Here is a 27,932-nt window from a genome sequence, read left to right as displayed (position 1 = left end):
GTGTCAGTGTCGTGTCAGTGTCAGCTGTCAACTGTGATTATTGAATTGAAGTCAAATTCAATAATCTGTGACTGTTTTGATTTTGATTTTGAATAGTTTTTGAAAACTAAATGGATTAAGTTTAGATAAAAAGGTATACAAAATTTAAATGCAATGCAATTAAGATATTATAAAACAAATAGCATTACGAGTGCGTATAAACCGAATATTGCTAACTTAATATAATTCATTTAATGTATATTTGAGGTTAAGTTATATTAACAATGTTTGCAAAATACTTACTGGGAAGAATAAATCTCCGTAAACGATGTTTACTTATAAAGGAAAGTTCATTTATACGAAAAAGTAATACGAAAAATTGCAGTGGTAAGTTAATCGTAGTTCATTAAAATAAAACTAGTGCTTCATGAACCGCATCTGAATTTGAAGTTTTTTACACACACACATATTCACGATTAAGAAATTAAATATCACGTGTCTCAATCGGTGAAGGAAAACATAGTGAAGATACCTGCATACCAGAGAATTGTCTTAATTCTCTGCGTGTGTGAAGTCTGCCAATCCACATTGGGCCAGCGTGGTGGACTATTGGCCTAACCCCTCTCATTCTGAGAGGAGGCTCGAGCTCAGCAGTGAGCCGAATATGGGTTGATGACGACGACATACACACAAATACTTGAATTAAAAATCCTTAAAGGCCCTATCATTATCCTCTATGTGTTTCTCGTAGTGTGGTGCTAGATGACTAGGGTCCTTTTCATGAAAGAAGTCCTGTGATTAAAACCTGAACTAAAATTGACAGCACCTTAAACAAATGACAATGAGCGCCAGACATCAGAGCCGTGTCTGGGGGACTTCTTTCATGAAAAGGACTGTAAAGGCCCAGAAGAAAAGAAGAAGAAGAATATACAGGGATAGCTTAGGAAAATACATTAGTAATTTTGTATGCAGCAGTGTAGTGCAGCAGGTAGTGACCCTGCTTCCTGCATGCTGTGGGTCCAATTGCTACAACTGTTTGTTTATACATTACAAGTGTATATATGTAGTATATAAATGTATATGATGAAATCGGCTACAGCAAAGCAACAAACAGTCATATCAGCCAGTGAACATCCACTGCAGGACATAGGTCTTTTGTAGTGACTCATACATCACAATTCTCTCGCTTGACATAGGCAGTCCACCTGGCAACACACAGTGGCCAGGTTTATTGTTAGCTCTTATATCATTATAGAATGACAGTAAAATAGTATGCATTAGTAACAGTTACCTGTTAAAATAAATAAAATAAATAAATAAAAATAGCCTTTATTCTCTGATTGCTGAATACATACAATATACTTAATACTATTATTTAATTTATATACTAGAGCAATCAGGTTGTCCTTCGACATAGGCCTCCTCCAGACTTTTCCACTCTACTCGATCTCTGGCCTTTCCTCGCCATCCTTTCGGCAGGTCATCCTCCCATCTCTTATGTGGTCGCCCTTGCCTCCTTTTCCCATCTCTGGGGTACCACTGCATGACCTCAGTTACCTGTTAGGACTTGTTGTATAATTGTATTTTTGTTGTTTTTTCAGGTATTAGTTACATAGTTCACATAGAATCATTTAGTCGGTTGAAGAAATATAGAGTAGAGCCGGGGACAAATTTATTACAAACTTCTACATATTCTGTATTATTGCAACACAGGAAATGGATTTCCAAAGGTTTAATAGATGATGTATTTAAAGATGAGAAGGATCCAAATAAAAAAGGTATTTCATATTTTTCGTACATATGTACTTTTTTCTTGTTTTATCATTTAATGTATTAATTAAGCATGCCAAATTAATATGTGCAAATATAAAACAAAATAGAAGGTATTTTGTTTTAAATTTGCACACACACACTTCGGAATCTGTGCCAAAATGACAAGCATATCAAAATGTCATCTTACGGAAAACAGGCAAAGGTGCAAATTCATTTTCAGAAAGTGTGTTCAGTGTGTTTCCTCGCAAATGTGTTATAAAACGTCGTATGACATACATGCTCTTTGATAATTACAGCCTCTGCTTCTATAGCGTTAGCTTACTATAGCTCTCGCCTATGGCTCGAGCAATATCGCCTTGGCTGTAATTTTCAACTTACCACACTTATATCATAATGTAAATATAATGATTTCCAGATCTAGAAAAGACAAATGACATCTTTGCACAACCCAGGGTTACTTTAAATGAGTTTGCAGCAAAGACTGGACAGAAGGTGTTTGACATACATTATAAACAAAATGTGGTTGCACCAAAGGGTGGTAAGAAGAAACCTGTACAAAATGACTGGACCTGCACATACACTTTTGTTTGGCCTGAGAAAGCAAAGTTTGAAAGGTAATAATTAAATATTAATCATTTAAAATTAATTATTTAATCAAAATAATAATTGTTATTTGGGTACTTGAAATTAGTTTATTTTGAAAACTTTTTAACCACAGAATATATAAACCAAAGTAGCTGGGGCCATTTTCTGAGTTATGCCACACATTGCAGGGTCATCATGATCCAGAATGAGTCTTTACAAGCAGTGTGGTGAAGCCGGTGAAACCCATTAAAAAAACTGTCACGATATTCAATCTTATTATCAAGTTGTCTAATAAGAGATACATAAGAGATAAATTACAGAAATTAATACCTTATCTGAATAAAACAACAATTGATTTCCAAACTTCCATCCCAATTCCTCAAATACATTAAATTAAACACATTATTCTAGCGGACGCCCGCGACTTTGCCCGCGCAGAATTCAGTTTTTCACAAATCCCGTGGGAACCTTTTACTTACTTTTCCGGGTGAAAATCCACATACAAACATTCACCTATAAAATATTAGTGTGACAAAGACTTGCTCATTTAAATCTATTTGTTTACTAAAGTGTACATATATAAACTTTTCAGTACAGCTGTATCAAAACGTCAGGCAGCAGAAAAAGCGGCTACTCAAGCACTGCTATGGCTATACAAGAAAGATAGGATTGACTACAACGGTGCACCAGTACATGACAAGAATGCCATACAAGAACTGTATAGTACACTGAATAAACCTGTACATATAAGTTTAAGTGAAAATTCAGTGGAAAGAATAAAAAATATATGGAACGATTATGAGACAGACATAAGTAAGTTTATTTTTTGTGTGTGGATGAAAATCCACACACCTTTTTGTTTCTACGCAGCATCATACTGGAAAGCTAATTTGTTTACCGGTTTATCTTTGTCGGTAGGGTGGGAACTAGCCACGGCCAAAGCCGAACCTCAAATGGCCCAGCCAGGGTTCAAACCCAGAACCTACATCTTGTAAATCCACCGCGCATACCTCTGCGCCATGGAAGCCTTCAAAGTACTGTCAAAAATGTATAAACTGCTTTATATCTTAACAGCAGACCCCCCCTTAGTTTCAGCCGCTTAGTTCCCATTCCCACAGGAATATTGGAATAAAATAAAGCATATTATGTTACTCATTGATAATATAGCCATTGTTGAAAGAATTTTTAAAATTGGTCCATAAGTTTCAGAGCTTATTTGTAACAAACAAACCCACACATACCAGTTTTTGAAAAATGTAAGTGGAAAAATGAAAGACTTTCCATACAAACTTTCAACCCCTGCTTCACCCCTTTGATTTAATTTTCGCGACAAAAAGGATCCGTGTGATCAGATCTTTGTGTTATGATCTCAAATCGTGTCAAGTTTCATTTAAATTGATTCAGTAGTTCCAGTGTGCCTGGTCAACAAAAATACGAACAGTCAGACATACAGACAAAAAATGAAAAAAAAAAAAAATAAGGGTAGGGTAGGGGTAGGGTAGGGGTAGGGTAGGTGTAGGGTAGAGGTAGGGTAGGGGTAGGGTAGGGGTAGGGTAGGGTGGGGGTAGGGTAGGGTAGGGGTAGGGTAGAGGTATTTGAAAGTTTACATCGAGTTTCACGCGAACGAAGTCGCGGGCATCCGCTAGTATAAGTATAGATATAGATTGTAAAGAATGATAATTTAAAAGAGCAACTGTTAAGTTTAGGTTTTATTAGGTTTAATTCAATGACGAGTTAGCCCTTGTGTACTATCCTATCCCTATCCAAATCAAATGTTTAGGCTTTGTTTGAACTATTTAGTAGATGGTTTATGTGAAGTTTTCACAAAATTGGACGAGCAGTTCTTCATTTATCACATTTTTTGTAACAAATGAATTCAGTGGTAGAGTAGGGGTAGGGTAGAAGTAGGGTAGGGTTAGGGTAGTGGTAGGGGTAGGGTAGTGGTAGGGTAGGTAAGTATAAATTAAGGCAGAACTTGCCCGGGTTCGCTAGTATTATTATTATTTGTAGATAACTACTTAAAATTTTGTATATCATTTGTTTCAGAAACATTGTATGAAGCCACTTTTAAAGAAGCAAATCTGAAGTTATTGAATATGAAATCTGTATCAGTGTTGAAAGATTCAACAATAGACGATCAAGGTAGACTATACACATCATAGACAATAAATATCAATATAACAATAAATCTATTATAACCATAATATATTAAACTATAACTTATAATATTTTTTACTATTTTTATGAGAAGATTGTATTTCCTTTCAGATTTCACTGATGAAGCTGTTGAAAATGGTTCCAACAAAGATGACGATGATTCAGGTAATGAGATTACTTAGACTACAATTTGACTATAGCTTGGCAAGTTCAATTATGACCTCCCATGATATGCGGGCGACGGGAGGGGAACGACTGCGCGACTAGGAAGTCGTGCGCGCGGGGCACAGGAAAGGACTGTATGGGTATAAAGTGGTGCGCGCAGGGCATCGCTACCCCCCTCCCGGCCCCCGCGGACCATCGGAAGTGTTACGAACATATTTGCCAAGCTATAACTAGCTTATAGCTCTTAATATTCTTGATATTGCAGTTGGAGGATATTATTTGTTACGCCATTATCTTTCTTGAGATATTTATTCCTTTTATAAAACATTTTTGCATTTAATCATTAATTAATACAACATTATATTAAAGCCGTAACCACAGAGAAGAGAGCGATGACAGATGACAATGACAATATAATTGTACACACACAACAATAGCCATAGACAATTAATTAATTTATCTATATCAGCCTATTTTAACAGTTCACATCAGCCATGCCTCCATCCTTATGAGAGATAATGGTATAGTGATTAGACTCATCACGCTTCTTCTTCCTTCTGGGCTGTTGCCTCACCTGGCCATGTGATTGGCTGAGGGTCCTTGGGTTTTTCAATCATCGCTGCACCGCCCGCGTGGACCACCGTGAGCGTTACGAACGAAGTTGTCAAGCTATAGTTGACGCTAGATTGAAAAACAGTTATCATATTTTTTTGAAACTTTGGAACACTCGTAACTTTAATTTGAAGTTTTCGACCAATCACTGCCACTTGATGTAAAGTGACTTTTTCAAGGTCATTTCGTTTTAATATCCATCTAAGATGAATGCAAAAACAAAAATATGTTAAAAACAAACCGAATTGCCCAGTTTTTGCCGAGCTTTAATTGCAAATGTATAAATGATTTGAACAATTCTTTTATAATTAAAATTATACATTGTACCTGGTGAACATAGGCAATATTTTTTTCATATCTCTAGCTCAAAAATAGCGTGTTGGCTGCATAAAATGTTGTTTATTCACTCTGTGAGACAAAAATGTTCACCTTCTTTTGTTTTTAGCTTTTATTTTTAATGCCTTACTAGCGGCACCATGTCCGAAGGAGGTTGTCTGGTAAATGAAATTTAATATTAAAAGGAAATATTATTGAAAAATTGCAATCAGTAAAATTTTTGTCTGGCTGTCTGTATGTTCATTATAGTAACAAAAACTACTCGACGGATTTTAACGAAACTTACAAATTATTCTTCATACTCCTAGGCAGGTTATAGTATACTTTTCATCACGCTACGATCAATAGGAGCTGTAAGGGCTGGATTATTACAGATGGCAAGTCGCAAATTCATCCTGTATTCGGCAAACATATAACGCAAGTGTCGCCCTCTGCGTTAATGCGGCGGGAGCGAATGCTCAGAAACACGTTCGCGCAATACGACGAAAATCTAACGCCTCTGCCTATAGATCAATACGCGTAAGTATTTTTTTTTCTATCGATACTAATATTATAAATGCGAAAGTAAGTATCTGTTTGTTTGTCATCTTTTCATGGCTTTACCGCCGATCCGAATTTGATAAAATTTGGTATGGAGATAAATTGGTAATGAGTCAAAGTTTAATATGAGTCAACTACCCTATATAAATTTACGTACTTTATAATGTGTATTTTACTTACTATATATTTTATTTTTGTGATTTTGAAGTCGTTTGAATTTTTTTGTTAAAAATATTTTATGCAATTAATATTTTGAAAGGTCTTAATTCTAAGTACCTACCATAATCTATAGAATTTGACACCCACTTAGGTATCCCTTCTTCTTGTCGGCAAAATCCATAATAACACAAATTTGTATTATTTAATTTGGCTCCCATTTTCCCATTTCATAGAATCAACAGCAGTCGTAATTTTAAATTTAATAAAGAAGAAACAAAAGCAAAACTCAATATGACAACTTATAAGAATACATGACATCACGTTCCGCGGTTTGTTGAGAATACGTCTAGATAGCCTTAGGAAGTACGTGAATACTGTGGAAAGACATTGCATGGTACATAAATGGAAATAATAAAAACATGCCATTTTGATCATCTATTAAATACCTATTCCGAATAGAACCATAAACATTTGGTTTGGATAGATGAGCCCGTTTTTGAGTTACATAATTGCAACGAAAAGTGGCATTGATTTTTATATGCATATACGAGTATAGATGCACAGTAAAACTAATCGTAGACTTCTCGTAACAAAAACGTTATAATTTTTTTTTGTGTAGTACAGTACGCAACCTTTATTTAAATAAATATTTTAATTTTACTACAGTTAAGTATTTTTGTGTTACAAAATAACGTGAATCCATCCAAAATTGTTAAACTAGATTACCTACGTACTGGCCGAAATTGTAAGTGGGTACGCCACATTATCTGCCCTGACCTTGTAGCGTACTCGATCTGAGTACCAGTAACACAAAATTACCCGTCCCCGGTCAATGTGACCTACAATAGGTAACCTACATACCCCGTTCCCGAGTTTAAAGGAGGCGAGGTCATCGAATCGGGGGCGCCTATTGCCAAGGTCACGATTGTGGGTCGCGACCCGATTACGAACAAGTTCAAGGTCAATTTGAGGGCAATGAGGACACAGTTTTTCGCCTTCAGACGAAACTGTGTCATATGATGACCTCTGTGTTGTGTTACGTCGAGTTTAATTTAACTTACATTCGATTATTCTACGAATAGATACGTTCTGAAGTTTGACCCGTTGGATCATTGTAGAGCGAATATAACTAGCCGACGCCCCGCGGTTTCACCCGCGTAGTACATGTTCCCGTGAGAATACGGGGATAAAATATAGTCCATGACACTCGCAAATAACGTGGCTTTCTAGTGATAAAAGAATTTTTAAAATCGATTCAGTAGATCCATATATCATCCCCTGCAACACGACAAACTTTACCTCTTTATAATATTAGTAAAGACTAGCTATGTCATGTCGGGATGAAATAAGACAGACTGAATTTATCTCTTAATCTAAATTTTATCTAAATTCGTTTAGCCGTTCGGGTGTTTAGTTTATTTTAGGAGAGTCGGTTGTTATTAATTTGTATACAACTTTTATATAAGACTAGGTTTTCATATAAATCTTTAAAAATCCAACACGTACACTCATTGAAAAATAATTACCTAATAAAAACCCTACAAACTTTTCAAAAGCGATATTAAAATTTATCGTGTCTGAAAAGACGGTAGGGTGTCGTGACTTGAAAACAATTTATGACATAACCGTATGATTTCTAAACCCATTTTAATTTTCCTCGTTTCTCGAAAACTGAAAGTCTTTTAAAAGTCTCGTTAAATAACAACGAAATTGAAACTGTCGCGAAATGGAGACACTAATATCGTAACTTCTCTCGTTCGAAAGTTAATTTGGCTCGAGAGAGCGGTAGAGCGACCTCAATACACCGTTTGGGAACATAGTGACCCAGTTATTTAGAAACTGCGTGAAAGTCTATATAGTTTCGCCTTTTGTAATGGTTCCATCTACTACTCTTGTTATGCATTGTTGATTCTAACGCCCAGAATTCATATATTCTAGCTACCATTTTACTTGCACTGTATTCGGTCTAATGAGGACTACTTACTGAAGATTGTGTATCTTCGGTGACAATGCAATAAATTAGTACAGATAAGATGTTGATGGGATCGGTTTTTTTACAAGCTTTACGTTCAAGTAGCCTTGTTATTATATACTAGTGAATGCCCCGCGGTTTCACCAGCGTAGTTCCCGTACCTGTGGGCATACGGGGATATAACATAGCCTATGACACTGGCAAATAACGTTGCTTTCTTTTTTCTTATTTTTTATAAGTTAGCCCTTGACTACAAGTACTACTACTCTGGTAAGTGATGATGCAATATAAGATGGTAGCGGATTAACTGGTTAGGAGGAGGACGAAAATCCACACCCGTTTAGTTTTAATACACGGCATCGTACTGGAACGCTAAATCGCTTGGCGGTACGTCTTTGCCGGTAGGGTGATAACTAGCCCTCCCACACGCCAGACCTGCCATAAAGAGGACCTTTCCTGAAGTTTGTTTGGACTCTATGCTTGTGTGTTTTCGGTTACAATACAATAATTTTATGGTACAATTATTGAAACATATTAATTCATTGCTAATTCTGACTTCATTAAAAGCCCAGCTACATAATTTGGCTGGTCTGTTAATAGAGTCGGAATTGGTCCATAGGACCTCCAAATATAAACAAGTACTAACAGCCAAAGATATCCTACTTTAAAGAATTTAATGAATTTTTATTCACTCATGTAGTCAATAAACAATATTTTAAGTAAGTAAACAACTAAACGAATAGTAGTAAACAACTAAACGAATAGTAGTAAACAACTAAACTAATAGTAGTAAACAACTTAACGAACTAATTAATACGCTATCGACGAGGTTTTACCTGTGTGTGTGACTCAGTTTAGTAACGCACGAATTGCTTAAATGATAAACCCAGTTTAACCAAAACCGCAAAATTTAAAAATTTTGGTTTTGAAAATTTATGGTAGGTACTATGATGTACATAAGGAAAATGATTCACACGATACGTTTAATATTTTTTTCTGCCCTGATGACTTTAAAGTTATATGAATACCTACTATAATAATTTAAAAAAATGTCACTTTAAACTGCAAAAAAAATCATTATAGTTTCAAAGTGACAAAGAATTTGTTTTGTATCGGTACAAAAATTCAAATGTATTAAACTAATGAGACGTCAGGGATAGTTTGAAAGTGCGAGACAATATGCATGTTTCCAGAAGACGTTTACACATAAGAACGTTTCTTTTCAATGAAAGTAAGAGTGAAACAATCGTCAATGTTTCACTTTCAATACAACGTGACGTCTGAAGCTATACGTCACTCTGACGTCATATGACGTCGTTTTGCTTTCCCCTTTCGTTGAGAAATCGTACTGATTGTCTGTCTCGGTTTCACTTTCGCACAAACGAAAGTGAACTGAACGTCAGAAGCATCGAGTGACGATTGTTGACGTCACTTTGACGATTGACCCTGATCCTGATTGAAACCTGATGATTGTTTTTGAAAGTTACGAGTACTTTGTGTCGTCTAAGCTTTGCTATTACAAAAAGACAATTTTTATACATCATCATTATCAGCCAATTTTTATAGCCTTGTCTCCTTCCTCATAGGAGAGGGCATTTAGACCTTAGACCCACCACAAGTTAAACTCAATTATTTATGCAACTCTCATGTAATGAGGGCCATTGACTGATTTTTGCTACAATGGCTAATTACTTGCAGTGGCATACAATACTTTTTTTTACGACCATGATAAAATAAATAAAAGAATTAACTGTAGGTTCTTGGTAAATAATATGTAATTGGCTTTGGGGAATGGCCTCCTCAATTTTGTATTGGAGTGGCCTCCTAGATTCAGACTCATTTATGGAAGCCTGAATTTCTCTTCGCTAGGAACTAATCAACCATCGATAAGGAATTTTAATGGAATTTAACAAATGAATACAGGATGTTGTCAGTTAACTTTGACAACATAAAAATAGTCATGGGATTTCCTTATTTTTATTGCTTTCATGCAATATTGGTTTTTTGTTTCTTTAAATGAAATTCCCGTAACTTATTTCCTTTGGATTTTTACTCGTAAACGTGAGATCTCTCACATCGACCTCACGGTTCGAACGTCATAAAATCAAATATTAACATATTCCACGGCACGTTGTAGTTGAATCCTCAGAAAAATCAATCGGTCGTCAATCATGTGTATTTCCTGTAAACACAACTCTGAATTTACATATTTTGTAGGGTTGTGAGGTAATTAAATATGTATAATAAAACAATTTAGTTCGTCGTTACTAAAACCTATGACAGTAACGTAAAGCGAACAATTTTTTGATCGATTTTCCTCAAAATGGTACCTTTTTGGCTTGAAATAAATGAGAAAATCGTGTGGGTATGGGAGTGAGAAAATCTGTTATAATATGACCAAATCTTCAGTATTTTCTAAGCTAATAAGTCTCTCTCCGTCACACGATTGACCCGACTCTCTCACGGTAAATCCATGGAATGTTAAAAATTCGTCTCATTGCTGCTTTTGTAGTAGTATTAACGGTTTTATCAAATAAAAGATTGTTAGTGGTCAAAAACCATTTTAGAACTATGTAGTGATAAAAACTATTTTTAATTCATTATGCATTAAATTCATGAAAATGAATTATTTCTCAAGTTACTTTTAACGTTCGTAGCGGAATTTTTTCCTTTTCAAACATAAAAGTGATCCGTTTGAGTCATAAGAAAACGAGTATCAATTGTACCTAATTAGACTGAATACCGCTAGTAGAACTAATTCGATACAATTAACAACCCTGATGTGTTGATTTATATAACACTCGGTCAGGTTATTCCCTGTAACAAGTTGAGTTTTCAAGAAACAAAACGCTGCTGACGTAATATTAAAGCAGGATGTAATGCAACATACACGTATTTCTATGATATTAGTTTTATCCTCTTACATGCAGGAAAATTTTAACCACCTTGTCCCACCCGCCGTATAATAGATTTGAATGCTTCGCTTCACTCACGTGAAAAATCTGTACAATTGTACATTTAAGCAGTATATTTAAATTATAAAATTACAATTACATTCTTATTTTTACACTACTAAACCCACGAAGATGACCAGTCTAAGTTTTATACACACTTTAAATGACCAAGTTTCCTTTGATGATGTTGACAATGGATCTACTTAATGAAAAAAATAAAATCTCTGGTGCTACTAAACCTATTTTGAAAATTCTTTTACCACTATAAAGCCACGTTACTTGTGAGTGTCATAGGCTATATATCCCTTTATATTCTCAAGGGAACAGGAACTACACGACTGAAACCAACCAACCATAGCAGCGACAACTATTTGTTTCGGCCTATGTGAGACAACTTGAAGCCTTTAAGGCATAAGTGCTAGCCAAGCTCGTAGTTTATCAGCAACCATATGATTGCAAACTGAATCACAACACTGTTGCTTAGCGGCAAGAATAAGCATGCATATTTCCCAAATGAGCTCTTAAAAGAGTCTTACCTATTTGAAATTATATTGCAAGTACATTGCAAGTATATCGTTTTCCATTGCAAGCGATAAAAGTTGATGCTACAAGTCAATTAAATAGCATTGTTGATTATTGGCCTTTAAATAAAACAACAGCCTGACCATCGCCTTACATGCGACCAACGACATATCTCATGAAGAGAAATAGACGATTCAACCAATATCAGCGAAACCTGAAGTACCGCTGTCTTCTTTCATTGCTTTAGGACGAAAGAGACGGGACTGGGACAGCCACTGCCATTGTCTTTTTAAAAAATGTCCTTTTGTTGCAGCGAACAGATAATCTCTACATTAGAAAAGTCCCGAGTGGCAGTTATAGTAGGCGCGGCAGGGTGTGGCAAGTCTACCCGCGTCCCTGCTGCAATACTCCGTCACTATGGAGTCAGCACTGCTGCCATTGTCTCCGAACCGCGTAGGGTGGCTGCTATTGGTCTAGCACAGAGAGTAGCTGACGAATTGGGGGAACATGTAAGTACTGTCTCTTTTGCAATCAATGACTTCCAGTTAAAAAGTAAAGTTCCAAGTGGCAGTTATAGTAGGCGCGGCAGGGTGTGGCAAGTCTACCCGCGTCCCTGCTGCAATACTCCGTCACTGTGGAGTCAGCACTGCTGCCATTGTCTCTGAACCGCGTAGGGTGGCTGCTATTGGTCTAGCACAGAGAGTAGCTGACGAATTGGGGGAACATGTAAGTACTGTCTCTGTTGCAATCAACAACTTTACATTAGAAAAGACCCGAAGGCTGAAAGAAAGATAGAGGACGGAACGGCTCTCTAAGGGCGTCTCCTATGAGACTCGGACCTCGGCTTAGAGGGCCATTCTGGAGGAGGTAACCGTGACCTGAGTGAATCAGTCCGGACGCCCTCAAGATCGTGAGTTAGAAAACCCACGTCCGGGTGACGTTAGATGTCGGGGACCTCGTCTTCGCCGGCGAAGACGCTGTGTACCTTGTGATTGTGTTGCCTGGGAAGCATTGTCGGTTGTTATGTCAGCGTCTGGATCGTAAAGGACGTTCTTGGGTCGCCTCTGTTTGCAGTCAGCGTTTAGGTTGGGCGAAAAGTTCCGAGTGGCAGTTATAGTAGACGCGGCAGGGTGGGGCAAGTCTACCCGCGTCCCTGCAACAATATATGCAATACTCCATCATTTTAGAGTCAGTAACTGAATGGCCAAAATTCGGAATAGAGATAGTTTTTACCCTGGATTAACATATACTTGGTATCCCGGAAAATTTATGGTTCGTGGGATTCATGATCAGAATGAACTAAATATCACGCACACACATTAATATCAGTGCGTGAACGTTGCCTAGTGGGTAATATTATTAATGCGAAAGTTTTTTACGCTTTCAAAAAATTAAATGATTTTAAAAATAAGATCTCCAATGGAATTTAATTTATGTCGATATTAACCGGGAACGACAGCTTTACAAGCTCTCCTTGTTATGGAGGTGTAACATCACCTATGCTTTGATGCGCACCACGACATTTATGTGGTGACGAAAAAAACAAATGTCACAAATAGCGGTGAAATCAAAAATATCGCTTTCTCTTTCGTCGGCATGGACTGAAAGAGAGAATTTTTTAAAAGTAACGAAAGGAATTCAATATTATATACCTATGGTGTCATGATTAGAAGCCTCCAATGCTATCCTCTAGACCAAACGGGACAGTACCTGATCAATATGCATAGTTTTCATTCACCAGGTAGGAGAGTCCGTGGGTTACCAAGTGCGTCTACACGCGAAACCTCCCCGCCCGCCCGCCGGCGCCATTTTGTATTGCACTTCTGGTGTCCTGTTGCGGAGACTACAACTTAATCCAGGTATCTTAATACGCGTGCGTTTCGCTATTTCTCTTGTCCTCTTTGTCTGAAAGAGGAAAACAAAACGCTTATCTATACATATCTTATACATAAGCGGCTAAAAACTCTGTTTGTCGCCGATAGCTTTCTTGCTATCTGTGTTTTGGCGATAAATTTTAAAAGTACTTAATTTTTATGCGTTGCGAATTGCGATGCATATTTAGGAATACGCAGTGACATGCACAATATTAACGAAATAGGAAGATTATTCGTAAAGATTTCGCCGGCGAAGACGCTGTGTAGATTGTTGTGTTGCATATTGACTCGGAGCCGTATAGGCTAACCGCTAGATCAATTTATTTAGGTTACCGCATATTAAATGTTCTTTAGGACTTTAGGAAGGCCTATATTCAGCAGTAGACGTCCATTGGCTGATGATGATGATAATGATAACGATGATGTAATGTGTCTAGGTCTGGATGGGTGCACTCATGTCTTCATAGACGAGGCTCACGAACGAGACGTGAACACTGACGTCACTCTACTGTTACTGAAGCGGGCGTTAGACATCAACCCGAATCTGAAGATAGTTGTTATGAGCGCTACCTTGGATACCGCCGTGTTTACCAGGTAAGGGAGTCCTCTCAGACCGCTGCTGAAAAACGCCCCAATTGAAGTATGATTTTAAATAACCGTGATAAAGTTATTACATACATTTTTAAATTGAAATATTGTGTATTGTATTTAACTTGTATTTTCACGTTACAATTTGTATTGTATATTTGTAAGCACTATAATTATTATATTCTTATTATTGTGCGCTCAAACTTAAAATGTTGTATTAGCCTGTAAGTTTCATATAAGTGAATGCTAATGTTTTAAACCTAAAACATACCATACTTAAACATAAAGGACCTTTTTTGTCTGTTTGTCCAGAACAGCTAATCTCTGGCTTAACCGATGTTAATAGGACTTTCACTGGATGATAGGGAGGTCATTCAGCAACATGTAGACTACTTTTAACCCTGAAAACTTGTGAAAGCCCGCGGGATTTGTGAAAACCGAATTTTACGCGGACGAAGTCCGAAGCTTAGGAAAAACAAACAGGAAAACCTTGAAGAATTCATCGAATATGAAGGTCATCAGTTAAATTCGACAAATTACATTATTTTTTTCTTACCTAACCCTACCAAACCAATACGTCTTATCTTTATGAATTGAGAATAACTGAGGGAGGTTAGAGGTTAATTTTAATTTTTTCCATATATTTTTAATTATTTCAGATATTTCGATCAATGTCCCGTAGTAGAAGTGCCCGGTAGAACGTTCCCAGTCGACATCACGCATGTAGAAGACATTCAGAAGAAATTGAACGTTCGACTTCCCTCTACACTTGAGAATTCTGCGAAAGAAGATGGAAGGCCACAGATTCATTGTCAAGAGGTAAGCAACAAGTGGATATGACCTCTGCCTCCGATTCCAGAGTGTGTGGGTTTGAATCCGGTCCGAGGCATGCACCTACAACATTTCAGTTGTGTGCCATTTGCCTCCAACATTTCAGTCGAAGCAACAGGTGTTTAAATTTTAACAAAAGTAGACCGTATCAAAAAAGTCAAACTGTCTGTATGTTCTTTATGTACCCAAAACATATGAGTAAGATAAGAAAATTATAATAAAACAAATAAAACCAAATTAAAGAACCAGCTCATGACTAAGGGCCCCGTATGGGTTTAAAACTACTCGGGTATACTCCGACATCGTATCACTGTATCATTTTAGCCGTGTTTTGTAATAAATTAATGTGAATAAACACTCATATTAGTTTTGTTAGTCAAATTTGCATGTCTGTCTAATTTCCTAATCTAAAAAAAATATATCGTTACGACAATTACTGTATTATTTAAATACTATAGTAATACTACAGTATCGCTACAGTACAGCTAAATATTGAGAAAAACATTTACGGGAAAAATTGTGTAATGATTTGGCTCAATTTTGGCGTCAAACAGATAACCCGTCAAAAAAAAACAAAGAACTCCCTCTCATATTGGTCTTGTATAGTTACTTAAGATAGTATATTTATAGTTATTACAAAACTGTACGAGAAACTGTACTAAAACACCAAGTAGATTTTCATTGATATATTATGTTCTTAATTTCTACTAGCGGGACGCCCGCGACTTCGTCCGCCCTTAGACCTCTATAAGTTTTGTTAAAATCCGTCAAGTAGTTTTTGTTTCTATAACGAACATACAGTCATACAAAAATTTTACTGATTGCATTTTTGGCATCAGTATCGATTACTAATCACCCCCTGATAGTTATTTTGGAAATATATTTCATGTACAGAATTGACCTCTCTACAGATTTATTATAAGTAGGTATAACACCGCAATTTTCAGATTTTTTATAGATATGTTAAGCTCATATTGTATTAGTATAGTATTTTGAATTTTATAAGAACTGGGGTTACATTAAACTTTACAGTAAATCATTATGTTTATTTGTTTAGGTGGTAGAAGTAATAAAAGCTGTGGACAAAAACCAACCAGAGGGAGCTATTCTAGTCTTCCTACCAGGATGGGCTGAAATCAAGCAAACCAAGTTACTACTAGACGAATGTTATAGAAATTCTGCTCTTCATTTAGTGTTGCCAGTACATTCCAGGTTAGTTAAGCATTACTTTTTTAATTATTTTTTCCTGTGCACATTTCATTTCTCATAGCATTTAATTTTCACGTGTCTCAAACGGTGAAGGAAAATCATCGTGAGGAAACCTGCATACATAAGAATATTCTCAATTTTCTGCGTGTGTGAAGTCTGCCAATCTGCATTGGGCCAGCGAGGTGGACTATCGGCCTAACCCCTCTCATTCTGGGAGGAGCTCGTGCTCAGCAGTGAACCGCATATGGGTTGATAACTTCGACCATTAATAACAGGAACTGCCTCGCGAACCGTTACACCTGTGGCAAAGATCAAAAATCAATGATCTAACGCGTTTATAAAAACTGTTGTTGTTGTTTGATGTTTGTTAGTCTATGTAAAAATTACGCGTGTGTGTATTGCGAGTCAAATTTACTGTTGCGTGTAGTGTATGGACACAGAATATATTTAATGGTGTTAAATGTTTTCGATGTGTGAGTTTATCTTGTCCCCCTCAAAAAATTTGGGTGCGAAACAGGTCCATAGTCTAAATAGTCAAAGGTTGATAATGATGACATTATTAAGTATTTACTTGTTGTAGATTATCAACTACAGACCAAACTAAAATGTTCTCGAAGCCGTCGCCCGGCGTACGCAAGATAGTGTTGTCAACTAACATCGCCGAGACCTCTATCACAATACCAGATGTAGTCTATGTCATAGACAGCGGGGCCCATAAAGAAAACAGAATACGAGAAGGCACGGGTAAGATTCGCACACGAGCAAAACATTGATCTAAGGTCCGGCATAAGGAATATATACCCTCATCTGTTATTTATTTGGGATAAGAAATAAATGATAGAAAACATACGGGGATGTTCACTTATTGCGTAAGCAGATTTATTACAATTATTATTTTAGTGCTTTGTATACAAGGAGTTTATTTATTTTAAAATGGTTTATTCATATCTTATTCGGAATAATGAAACACAACATATCGAATTAAAAAGACGTGATCGAATTAAAAAGAGTAGCGAAGTGTAACTAGACAGGCTAGAACAAATTTAAGAAGAAGATCAAAGACTACCTATGTACTAATTGTGATCTATTAGTGTCCTAAAATATAATATGTGTTTTCGTAATAAGTGATTACCAATAAAAAAAACCTATTTCGAACATTCATAACAACTTAATTAACAAATCAAAATCAAACTGTAACCAAAATAAGACCCTAAAATGGCAGAGAATGACCTTGAGTGGAGTCACGTACTTGTGAACGATGTTTGTGGGGTTAAAGGTACCTTTGACTGTTAACAAACACTCCCCTTTTCCACTCGAGTCACTCTCCCCGTCTATCCCAAGTAACCCATAAAGAATTACACAACAAGGGATGTAAACGGCTCGAACGCCACGAGCACACTGAAGCCAACGATCAAGTGACGTCATATCCGTCACAGACTACTATTTCCTACACTATTTATTAAAAACATGTAAATTTAAAAGCGGCCAACGTAGCGATAACAGTTTTTTTTTTAATTAGGAACTGCAAGTTTGGAAACAGTGTGGGTATCACAAGCTGGCGCTAAGCAGAGAGCCGGCCGCGCGGGTCGTGTGCAACCAGGTTAGACTTCTGTATGTAATAAATGGCGTAACAAGAACTATTATCTAATAAATACATAATTAATGAAGAGAGAGAGATACTGTCGATCAATAGATCGTATTTTGATTAGTAGGTAATTATAACTGACTGTGACGTCACCCGGGTCTCGGCTGAAAATCAGCGCTGGGCATTGCTTTACTGTGATGAACGGCTAATGCTGATGTAAACCCTTTCTGTTTGGTGTCACAAACAGTCATATAATATCTTAGATAGGATGTACTGTTTGTGACACTAAAAATGAATAAACGTATTTTCTTTCTTCTTTCTTTCTTTTCAATAGCAACGGAATTTTCTTTCGCGATATTTCCGATGCCAAAGTCTTTTTTTTTCTATATCTCTATTCATGAGATATCTCGTGGCGTGCATCCTAGGCTGGTTTGCTAGTCTTCACTAATATGATAAAGAGAAAAGACTTGATTGTTTGTTTGCATTGTAGGCTCCTAAACTACTGAAACGATTTTTAAAAATTCTTTCGCTGTTGGGAAGCTATACTATCCCCTGGTGCTATAGGCTATATTTTATCCCTGTTTTCCTACGAGAACACCATGATGATGATTCCTACGGGAATCGAAACTACGCGAGTCCCCTTGACTAACTTTTTTAGTTTTTTAACTCATCCAGTCTTGAGTCTTGATCCTTTACCTTTTTACCTTGACCGTAGCTTGTTTCAAAATCAAAAATCATTTATTTCAAGTAGGCTCAGTTTACAAGCACTTTTGACACGTCAGTTGACTATTTGTAAAGATTCTACCACCGGTTCGGAAGGCAGGTTCTGCTGAGAAGATACCGGCAAGAAACTCAACAGTTGCTCTTTTGAAAAAGTCATACAGTATTATAATTTACAATTGATAACAATTACAATTTCTTATAGTTTTATTTCCTGTGTGAAGGTGGAAGCTGATCCAATGGCCTCCAAGCGCTTTTATCTTTAAGGAACTCATCAATGTTGTAGTAACCTCGACTAAGTAAATGTTTTTTAACACATTGCTTAAAGCTATGCATTGGCAGGTCCATCACAGTCTTGGGGATCTTGTTATAGAAGAGTACACCCAAACCTACAAAAGATTTTTTTACTCTTTGGAGACGATATGCAGAAATAACTAACTTATGCCCGTGTCTAGTAAGACGTGGGTTTAAATCTCCTTTTCGTTTGTACAAATTAATATTTTGTCTTACATATACTATACTGTTATATATATATTGACAGGCTACTGTTAGTATACCTATTTCTTTAAACTTTTGACGAAGGGACTCGCGTGATTTTAATTGATATATTGCTCGAATTGCTCTTTTTTGAAGTACAAATATAGATACTAAATGTACTACTACTAATGTAATGTTTACTAAATGTACCTATATCATGTATTCCAATTTCTCTTTCAAGGTATCTGCTATAAAATGTATACAAAAGATAAGGAAAATGAATTCGCTCCGCACACTACACCAGAAATATTAAGGTAAAAACTTTTATTTTCGTTTCCACTATATTTATCTATTTATATATTCGAATAAGGATGGGTCTATTGTTAGAGATGTAATTTAGTATTTGCAATAGTTCAAATTATGTACATAGCATAGGTACATAATAAAGTCAGTTGTATTTTAAGTAGACAGAGAAGTCAATAGACAACTAATTGTGGTGCCGTTGTCTTGGTTTCAAAAGAATTGACAATTTGACATGATATTCCAAAACATTGCACTGAACCATTTTTTCACCATCATATTTTAAGCTACCTGTTTGCTTATAATAATTTGCAACAAGTTGATGATGATTCAGTATTCACAATCATTTCATTCCAGAAAATGGTACGTTTCATGACACTAAATACTATAATAATATAGTCGTTTCCCTTCATAGAATGCGATAGATGTTTTCTTTCTGTCTATTTACTTCTCTGTCTACGATATTTTATAAATAGGCTAATTTATATTCAATAAAATATTCATAATGTGCTCTACGATATTGACTTTTTGATGACATCGCATATCTATCTTAGGATTCCATTGGAGCAGACTGTATTGGATTGTAAGATGTATGCGCCCGAGGATAAGGTAGAAAATTTCTTGTCAGAACTACCGGAGCCGCCGAGCAAGCAAGCGATACGGTTCGCCGTCAACGATCTCATAGATTTGGGTAAATATCAGTGATTTATACTTAAACACGGACGAAGCGTGTTTAATTCAGGATTTTTGGATAGCTTTATTGCCGATCTTCGTAAGTTCGATACACCATAAGCCGCATTATCAAGTTTCTTAGTACATATTATATTTTTTTATTAAACATCCAAGTTAAAGCGATGCCCCATTGCTGTGTTGCATTGCGTTGCGATGTTTAAGCGTCAACGTCCATGTATTTTAAATGACATGTCACATTAAAACGTTGTCTGTAAACAAATTGCACTATCCGTACCCATACCGTTTGATTAGGATATACTTACTCCTTGACGTTTCTAACAGCGTTTCGTCACCTAATTAGTTACTCTAATTAATGTAAGATGGCGCTACTATCTAATCTTCCGACATAGTCATTTGTTGAGACCACAGATTTAAGAGGTAACTAGATTTATAAAGTTCAATTCTTTGTATTGAATCCAGCGTACTCAAGGGCGTGGCCTAAATGGCTGTTGAATATTTAGTGAAAAATGAATATGTCATTCTTACTTTAGAGTTGAATATTATTTATTCCTTTTGTCACAGAACAAAACAAGACTGCTAGTACATGCGCGGACACGCATGCGATGTTCCGCACACCCGGGTGTACGCGGGCCACGCCCCCTTGCTACTTCTATTGCTAAAAGCGTTAGCTTTTAGCGTTGTCTGTTCTGTGGTTTAGACGGTGTGCCAGTGTCGTCGTATTCTTATACAGCGACGTCGTGCGTCAACGCAACGCAGATGTGGCATACAACACGTTGATACGTAGCGACGACGTAACGCAACATACTAATGAGACATTGCCCTTAACTGTCGGTAGTTTGTAATAGTGTTAGTTCTAAACAGTATTTAAATAAACATTTTATTTACAGGAGCCCTAACGTCCAGCGAGCGTTTAACACGCCTGGGCGTTTTGCTGTCCAGTATGACGTTGCACCCGCGGTTGGGACGCTGCGTGCTGAACGCGGCGGTTGTCGGCGACGTGATAGCCGTCGGCAACGTCGCAACGCACTGTTCCGACAACGTCGAGCTGTTTAGAAATGCAGCCGATAGGAGAGACGGTATGTATCTGTGTGTTACTGTTGAGTATGACGTCACACCCGCGGTTGGGACGCTGCGTGTTAAACGCGGCGGTTGTCGGCGACGTGATAGCCTTCGCCAATTCATAGGTCATTTCATCACGAAATCTCGAAAACCTCTGGACGTACAAAGATGAAAATTGGCAGAAGAGTCAAATTAGGGAGGTCTAAGAGAGAGCGAAGTCGCGGGCGTCCGCTAGTATTATACAGGGTGTCCCGTAAATATTACGACATACTTTACAGGGTGATAGTTGACATCAAGGCCGACTAAAATAATGCAATATAAATTTTAATTTAGCCGACAATGATTTTTAAGCACTTCGTCACTATTGCTATTTTAGTTCCGAAAGGGGCCGATTATGTAAAAATCGTTACTTATTACAATTTGTTCTTGTAACTTGAATAACAAAATAATTTACATTGTAAATCAACAAAATCCACGCTTAAGTATTTTTTCAGTACATGGCAGACTAATCTACACTTAAGTTATATTGATTTTTGTATTTGGTACAAAAATCAATATAACTTAAAAGCCGTAAAATTTCGGCTAACATATATTGCGTTATTTTAGTAGGCCTTGAAGTCAGCTGTCACCCTGTAAAGTATGTCGAAATATTTACGGGACACCCTGTATATGTAAAATGATATACAATAATACAATAATATTAAAGTTTCGACCAAAACTAAGAAACTTTCGATTGGCTGTTGGATCAAGGGTTGTATACAGAAGCCAGTAATCGTAGAGATCGACCTGAGAATAAAAAAATAATGAATTCATTTAACAACTAATTAAAGTGAATATGGGACTAAACGTTGTGATCCCATATTTGAATTATATACTCAGAGGCACGATTATCCGCCCACTTTCATATACTCGCGTCATATTAAAGTGGGCGGATAATTGTGCCTCTAAGTATATTACGTTTAATGTTTTACAGAGATACGCGAAATAAAACGCAAATTCAGCGCCACGTCGGACCACGCGGCGTTGCATTGGCTACAGGACGAGTTCGAGCAGCGGGCGGGGGAGCGCGGGGGGGAGGCGGAGCGGTGGTGCGAGCAGCACGGCCTCAGGAGAGATAGACTCAGCTATGTCAAGGGTGAGACGTCTTTAGCTGGTATAATATAACATACCACTGGCGTGCACTAGGTTATTAACTAGGGAAGGCATTATACGCACAAATTATACAAAAATAAATCCAAAATCCCTAGGGTGACCAAGTTGTATTTTTTTTTTCATCTTGAATCGGTTTTTTCAATGCTGGAATTAATTGTTAAACATTACGAATTAAATTACCAATGTATTATAATACTATTTATGTAAATATTTTTTTTTTTTAGTTAAAAAAAATTGTTATGTAAAAAAATGTATGGGGCTGAAGTGCACTATCATTTAAAAAAAATTGTACACTTATCGAGGTTTGTAAATTGGTATAAAACTTGTAAATTACTTTTTGAAATTTTATAATCTTATTTATTTTGCTAATACCCAGACAATTTTTGCATTTTATGTATAAATTAGTTAACATTGACCTTATTTACCCGAATGTATCATAAAAATCAATATATTCAAACCTAGTCATCATATCCATTATTACGACTATGATAACAGTCATTGCACATCTCAGACTAATTACATAAGGACCTGCATCGCTAGACGTGACTTTTCGTTCGAAATATATGATCAAAGATCTAATGCGATTATAAAAACTGCCTCTATATAGAATTTATGTTTCATAGTTGTAACCATGTTCGTCGGTTAAATAGCTCCGTAAAAATACTTTTCTGTGTACGGAATGGTGTAAAAAAATGGTCAAAACTTCTAATTTCGTATAAGATATATACCTAATCTAAGCTCGTTTTGACAGCTTCTTCTTTCTTCATTTCATTCTTCCCGAATTTGGTTGCGATACTAGTCCTCATGAAGTTAGTCTGAGTTCCACTTGCATATGTATTGCATATTATTTGGTCTAATTATTTTCTTGTGCAATAAAGTATAAATAATTAAATAATATTTTCAGCTATCTCAAACCTGCATTTGGAACATCTCCTCAAGACCGGTGTCATAGAGCAAAGTACTGAAGCAGAAGAACTGAACCGTTTCTCTGAGATCGACGAGCTGACCGCTGCAGTACTGCTATCTGGCTCCAACTCCTTGCTGATCACCAAGAAATATGTGAAGACCAAGGGAAAACTGATGACGGTCCATGGTTTATTTACCAGGTATGTATTACTTCATCATCATCATCATTTCTTTCTTTCTTTCTTTCTGCTGAGCTTGAGTCTCCTGTCAGAATGAGAGGAGTTAGGCCAATAGTCCACCACGCAGGCCCAATGCGGATTGGCAGACTTCACACACGCAGAGAATTAAGAAAATACTCTGGTATGCAGGTTTCCTCACGATCTGTCTCCTTCACCATTTGAAACACGAAATTTAATTTCCTAAAATGCACATAACTGAAAAGTGGATCCGGCGCTATTGACAATATGTAATTTTGTCTTAACGACATATGTCGTGGCTCGCAACGTAGGCATTATTTATTTATTTATTTATTATTTATTTATTTATTATTAATTAGCACGGATAAATCCAGTTACACTAATTAAAAAAAATGTACATAAAAAATTAAAAAGAACAAAACACCACAGTAAAAAAATTCAACCGACTTCCAACTCAAAAACTAACCTAAACTAAAAAGCAAAAAATAACATCTTACCTATGCGCTACCTTCTGATCAGTTTGAAGGCGGTGCCAATCCAGTGTCATGTTTTTATTAAAGCAGTTTCTGAATGATCCACAGATATTTTGTAATTTAAACGTATAAAATAAAAAACCTCCTCCTTTTTGGAAGTCGGTTAAAAATAGACAAAAATAAGAAAAATCAAACAAAAAACTAATGAACAGAAAGCTTATTGACTATCTTAACTAAAATAACAATTACAATAATTATAAAATAAAAAAATATATTTAAATTACACCCTCTTGCAAAATTGCAAAATATCCCTGCACAATTTGACCCAATTATCTGCAAAAATGTCACCGAGTCAGGAAACTCCGACATTTAAAGCAGTTTATTATAGGCCGTACAGACTACTTTAGTATTTTAGTCGAGTAAGAACAATTTTTGGGCGGTAAATTCAAAAGTACTCGACTAAAATACTAAAGTAGTCCTTACTAGGCCTAAAGGATATTGTCGATTCATCGAAGCGAGTAGTGTTTGATGCTTTACAATATGTCATATTGTTTTCAGTAAGGGCGACAGAGCCCACATAGGCAGCGAGAGCGTGAACTACGGTATCACGAAGCGCTGCCAAAGCACGCAACTGTTGGCCTACTTCGGCGGCTATCACTCCACGGAGCGGCGCGCGCTCGTCGTCCACAAGACGACGCTGATACCAGCGCACACTGCTTTGCTGTTCTCTATGGGACAGATTACTAACGAGGTTGTGGTATGTACCTTTGAGCCCATGAACAAAATATTTATTCATAAACTACGGTATAAGGAAGCAAGCCAGAGCACCCAACAGTTGGCCTACTTCGGCGGCTACCACTCCACGGAGCGCGCTCGTCGTCCACAAGACGACGCTGATACGAGCGCACACTGCTTTGCTGTTCTCTATGGGACAGATTACTAACGAGGTTGTGGTATGTACCTTTGAGCCCATGAACAAAATATTTATTCATAAACTACAGTATAAGGAAGCGAAGCACACAACTGTTGGCTTACTTCGGCGGCTATCACTCCACGGAGCGGCACGCGCTCGTCGTCCACAAGACGACGCTGATACCAGCGCACACTGCTTTTGCTGTTCTCTATGGGACAGATAACTAACGAGGTTGTGGTATGTACCTTTGAGCCCATGAACAAAATATTTATTCATAAACTACGGTATAAGGAAGCAAGCCAGAGCACCCAACAGTTGGCCTACTTCGGCGGCTACCACTCCACGGAGCGCGCTCGTCGTCCACAAGACGACGCTGATACGAGCGCACACTGCTTTGTTGTTCTCTATGGGACAGATTACTAACGAGGTTGTGGTATGTACCTTTGAGCCCATGAACAAAATATTTATTCATAAACTACAGTATAAGGAAGCGAAGCACACAACTGTTAGCTTACTTCGGCGGCTATCACTCCACGGAGCGGCACGCGCTCGTCGTCCACATGACGACGCTGATACCAGCGCACACTGCTTTGCTGTTCTCTATGGGACAGATTACTAACGAGGTTGTGGTATGTACCTTTGAGCCCATGAACAAAATATTTATTCATAAACTACAGTATAAGGAAGCGAAGCACACAACTGTTGGCTTACTTCGGCGGCTATCACTCCACGGAGCGGCACGCGCTCGTCGTCCACAAGACGACGCTGATACCAGCGCACACTGCTTTGCTGTTCTCTATGGGACAGATTACTAACGAGGTTGTGGTATGTACCTTTGAGCCCATGAACAAAATATTTATTCATAAACTACAGTATAAGGAAGCGAAGCACACAACTGTTGGCTTACTTCGGCGGCTATCACTCCACGGAGCGGCACGCGCTCGTCGTCCACAAGACGACGCGGATACCAGCGCACACTGCTTTGCTGTTCTCTATGGGACAGATTATTAACGAAGTTGTGGTATGTATTTATACTGATCCTTTGGCACAGGAACAAAATATTTATTTATGGTCACAGATCAATCAATAATATACAGATGGAGCGTACGGAACACGACGGTGTCGTAGCCGCTCCAAATACGATAAGACGACGATACAATTCAAAAAGTAATACATTCTCGAGTCAGTACGGCACAAACCGTCGCATCAGTAACTTTCAATGTTATTCAAAAAAAATTTAAAAACTGTTCACAAAAACTAATGAAATAAGAATATTTTTATTGGTAATTATTAATTATTATATTCATTTACGTGATTGTTGTTAGTGTTAAATTATGAAAAAAGTTTGTATATCGGTTGTCAAGGAGACGAGTAACGTTTGTTTTTTTTTATAGATTTCACCGGATTCAGTATGTTGCTTGTAAAGACTCACTCTGGTAACTCTGTGATTATGGTCTTGAGCAACCGTCATGGTGTATACAAGCTGTAAATCTAAGCTGTAGAAGGGAGGTCTGACCATTTAGTAGATCATTCAAATAGAAAATTAAAACAATAAATAAATTAATTAAACAAATAAAAAAACCCGACTGCATAAAGTATAAAAAAACTGGAGGTTCTCCCTTCTTGCAGTCGGGTAATAATAATTTATTCCATTCCATTTTCAGGACGGATCCAGCGGAGAACTCACAGAAATACATCTCCCAAGACACAGGCTCAAAATTCAAGTACCCACTAGGTATGGAAACATTTACAATATGACTTGCGACATGTCCTGGCTTCACATATGTAGTTTTAAGGAGCTCTAAAATGATCTAAGTTTTCGTCAAATCAATCGTGTTTGTCTCACAAATTGATAAAATATGTTTAATAAACTTCTAGCAATTTTGTCAAACCAGTTAACCCTAACGAACAAAATTGTTTGTCAATTTTTTTTTTTTGGGAAACCAGCTTAGATTAGGCAATTATTTTAAGGAAAATTAGCTTAGATTAGGCAATTATTTTGAGGAAAATTAGCTTAGATTAGGCAATTATTATATATTAGGCTATTATCTTAAACTAAAAGTTGTTGACTGCTTAGAGTTATTCTCTGATATAGTAACGTTCTAAGCGTTATTCACGTTGGTTCATTTCACTGGTAAATTTTGTTCAAGGGCTTGTAGTCTATGAGCGGAATATGGATTGATAATGATGATGATTAGATGCAAATCTGTTTCTTTTTTCAGTCATGCCGAACAATTTCTACGAGCCAGAGAAATGTTGTGGAAGACACTTCAATATTACATAGAAAGGGATCTCAGCGCGACAAATTTCGATGATCTCACGAAAGTGTCTCGGTTCAAAATACGACTAATGAAAGCGCTTGGAAGAATATTAGTAGAAGCAACTGATAATAGTTCTGTACTAAATAGCACTGATACGAATTTTAGATAATTTAATAAAATATTTAAACAATTACTTTATGGTTTATTTTGTAAATAAGCTTTGACCAGTGGCGTACACGTCATCACACTAAAATTTTATAGGCGAAAGTTTGTGTGTAAGTGTGTAAGTATGTTAGTTCCTCTTTTACGCTGCGGTTACTGAAGCAATTTGGCTGAAATTTGGAATGGAAATAGATTTTACTTTGAATTAACACATAGGCTACTTTTCATCCCGGAAAAATCCATGGTTCCCGCGGGATTTGTGAAAAACTGAATTCCACGCGGACGAAGTCGCGGGCGTCCGCTAGTAGATGCATAAATACACTGCATACCCTGATGATTCATTATGAACCTTGTATTGGAGGATAAATATTTCACTTTGTAATAGAATCTGGTATGAATAGTGCCTACCCGAGGTAAAAACTAGTGTCTGTCCGAAAATTCAGTTTCGGCCAAAAATAAAGTTTCGGCAAAAAAGGCCGAAACGAGAACTTCATTTAAAAAAATATATATATTTTTAATATTTTTTTATATTAAGTTAATTAAATGATTATATCAAACTTAATAAACTGTGTTTCAATTTCATGTCCTAATTAATGCAAAATAATGCACCAAACTTCAGTATTATAAGGAATTTTATACCTACTTGACCACGTCACGTGAGTTTCGGTTTCGTCCGAAACTGAAACCACGGCCGAATAATTAGTTTTGGTTTCGGCCAGAAGACTAGTTTGACCCCCCCTCTCCCCCTAGATGAACGGTTGGTCTAAGGGGCTTGCCT

At 37.0% G+C, this 27,932-nt stretch overlaps 1 protein-coding gene across 1 annotated transcript; it reads left to right on the top strand.

The window, feature by feature from the left end:
- Positions 1 to 54: 54 nt before the first annotated feature.
- Positions 55 to 27,185, top strand: LOC112043781 (ATP-dependent RNA helicase DHX30). Its single transcript, XM_052886428.1, has 22 exons — positions 55 to 366; positions 1,581 to 1,757; positions 2,168 to 2,366; positions 2,930 to 3,150; positions 4,384 to 4,479; positions 4,606 to 4,659; positions 5,982 to 6,126; positions 12,068 to 12,263; positions 13,496 to 13,613; positions 14,066 to 14,222; positions 14,876 to 15,035; positions 16,105 to 16,259; positions 16,837 to 17,000; positions 17,776 to 17,856; positions 19,280 to 19,352; positions 19,893 to 20,029; positions 20,919 to 21,107; positions 22,064 to 22,225; positions 23,147 to 23,348; positions 24,377 to 25,556; positions 26,396 to 26,466; positions 26,954 to 27,185. The coding sequence occupies exons 1-20, from the start codon at positions 264 to 266 to the stop codon at positions 24,759 to 24,761; spliced, it is 3,174 nt and encodes a 1,057-aa protein (XP_052742388.1). The 5' UTR covers positions 55 to 263; the 3' UTR covers positions 24,762 to 25,556; positions 26,396 to 26,466; positions 26,954 to 27,185.
- Positions 27,186 to 27,932: the final 747 nt, after the last annotated feature.

Source organism: Bicyclus anynana, chromosome 2 (genome assembly GCF_947172395.1).
Source record: "Bicyclus anynana chromosome 2, ilBicAnyn1.1, whole genome shotgun sequence".
NCBI lineage: Eukaryota > Metazoa > Arthropoda > Insecta > Lepidoptera > Nymphalidae > Bicyclus > Bicyclus anynana.
The sequence above is the reverse complement of the archived record's forward strand: the minus strand, read 5'-3'. Positions and strand labels throughout refer to the sequence as shown.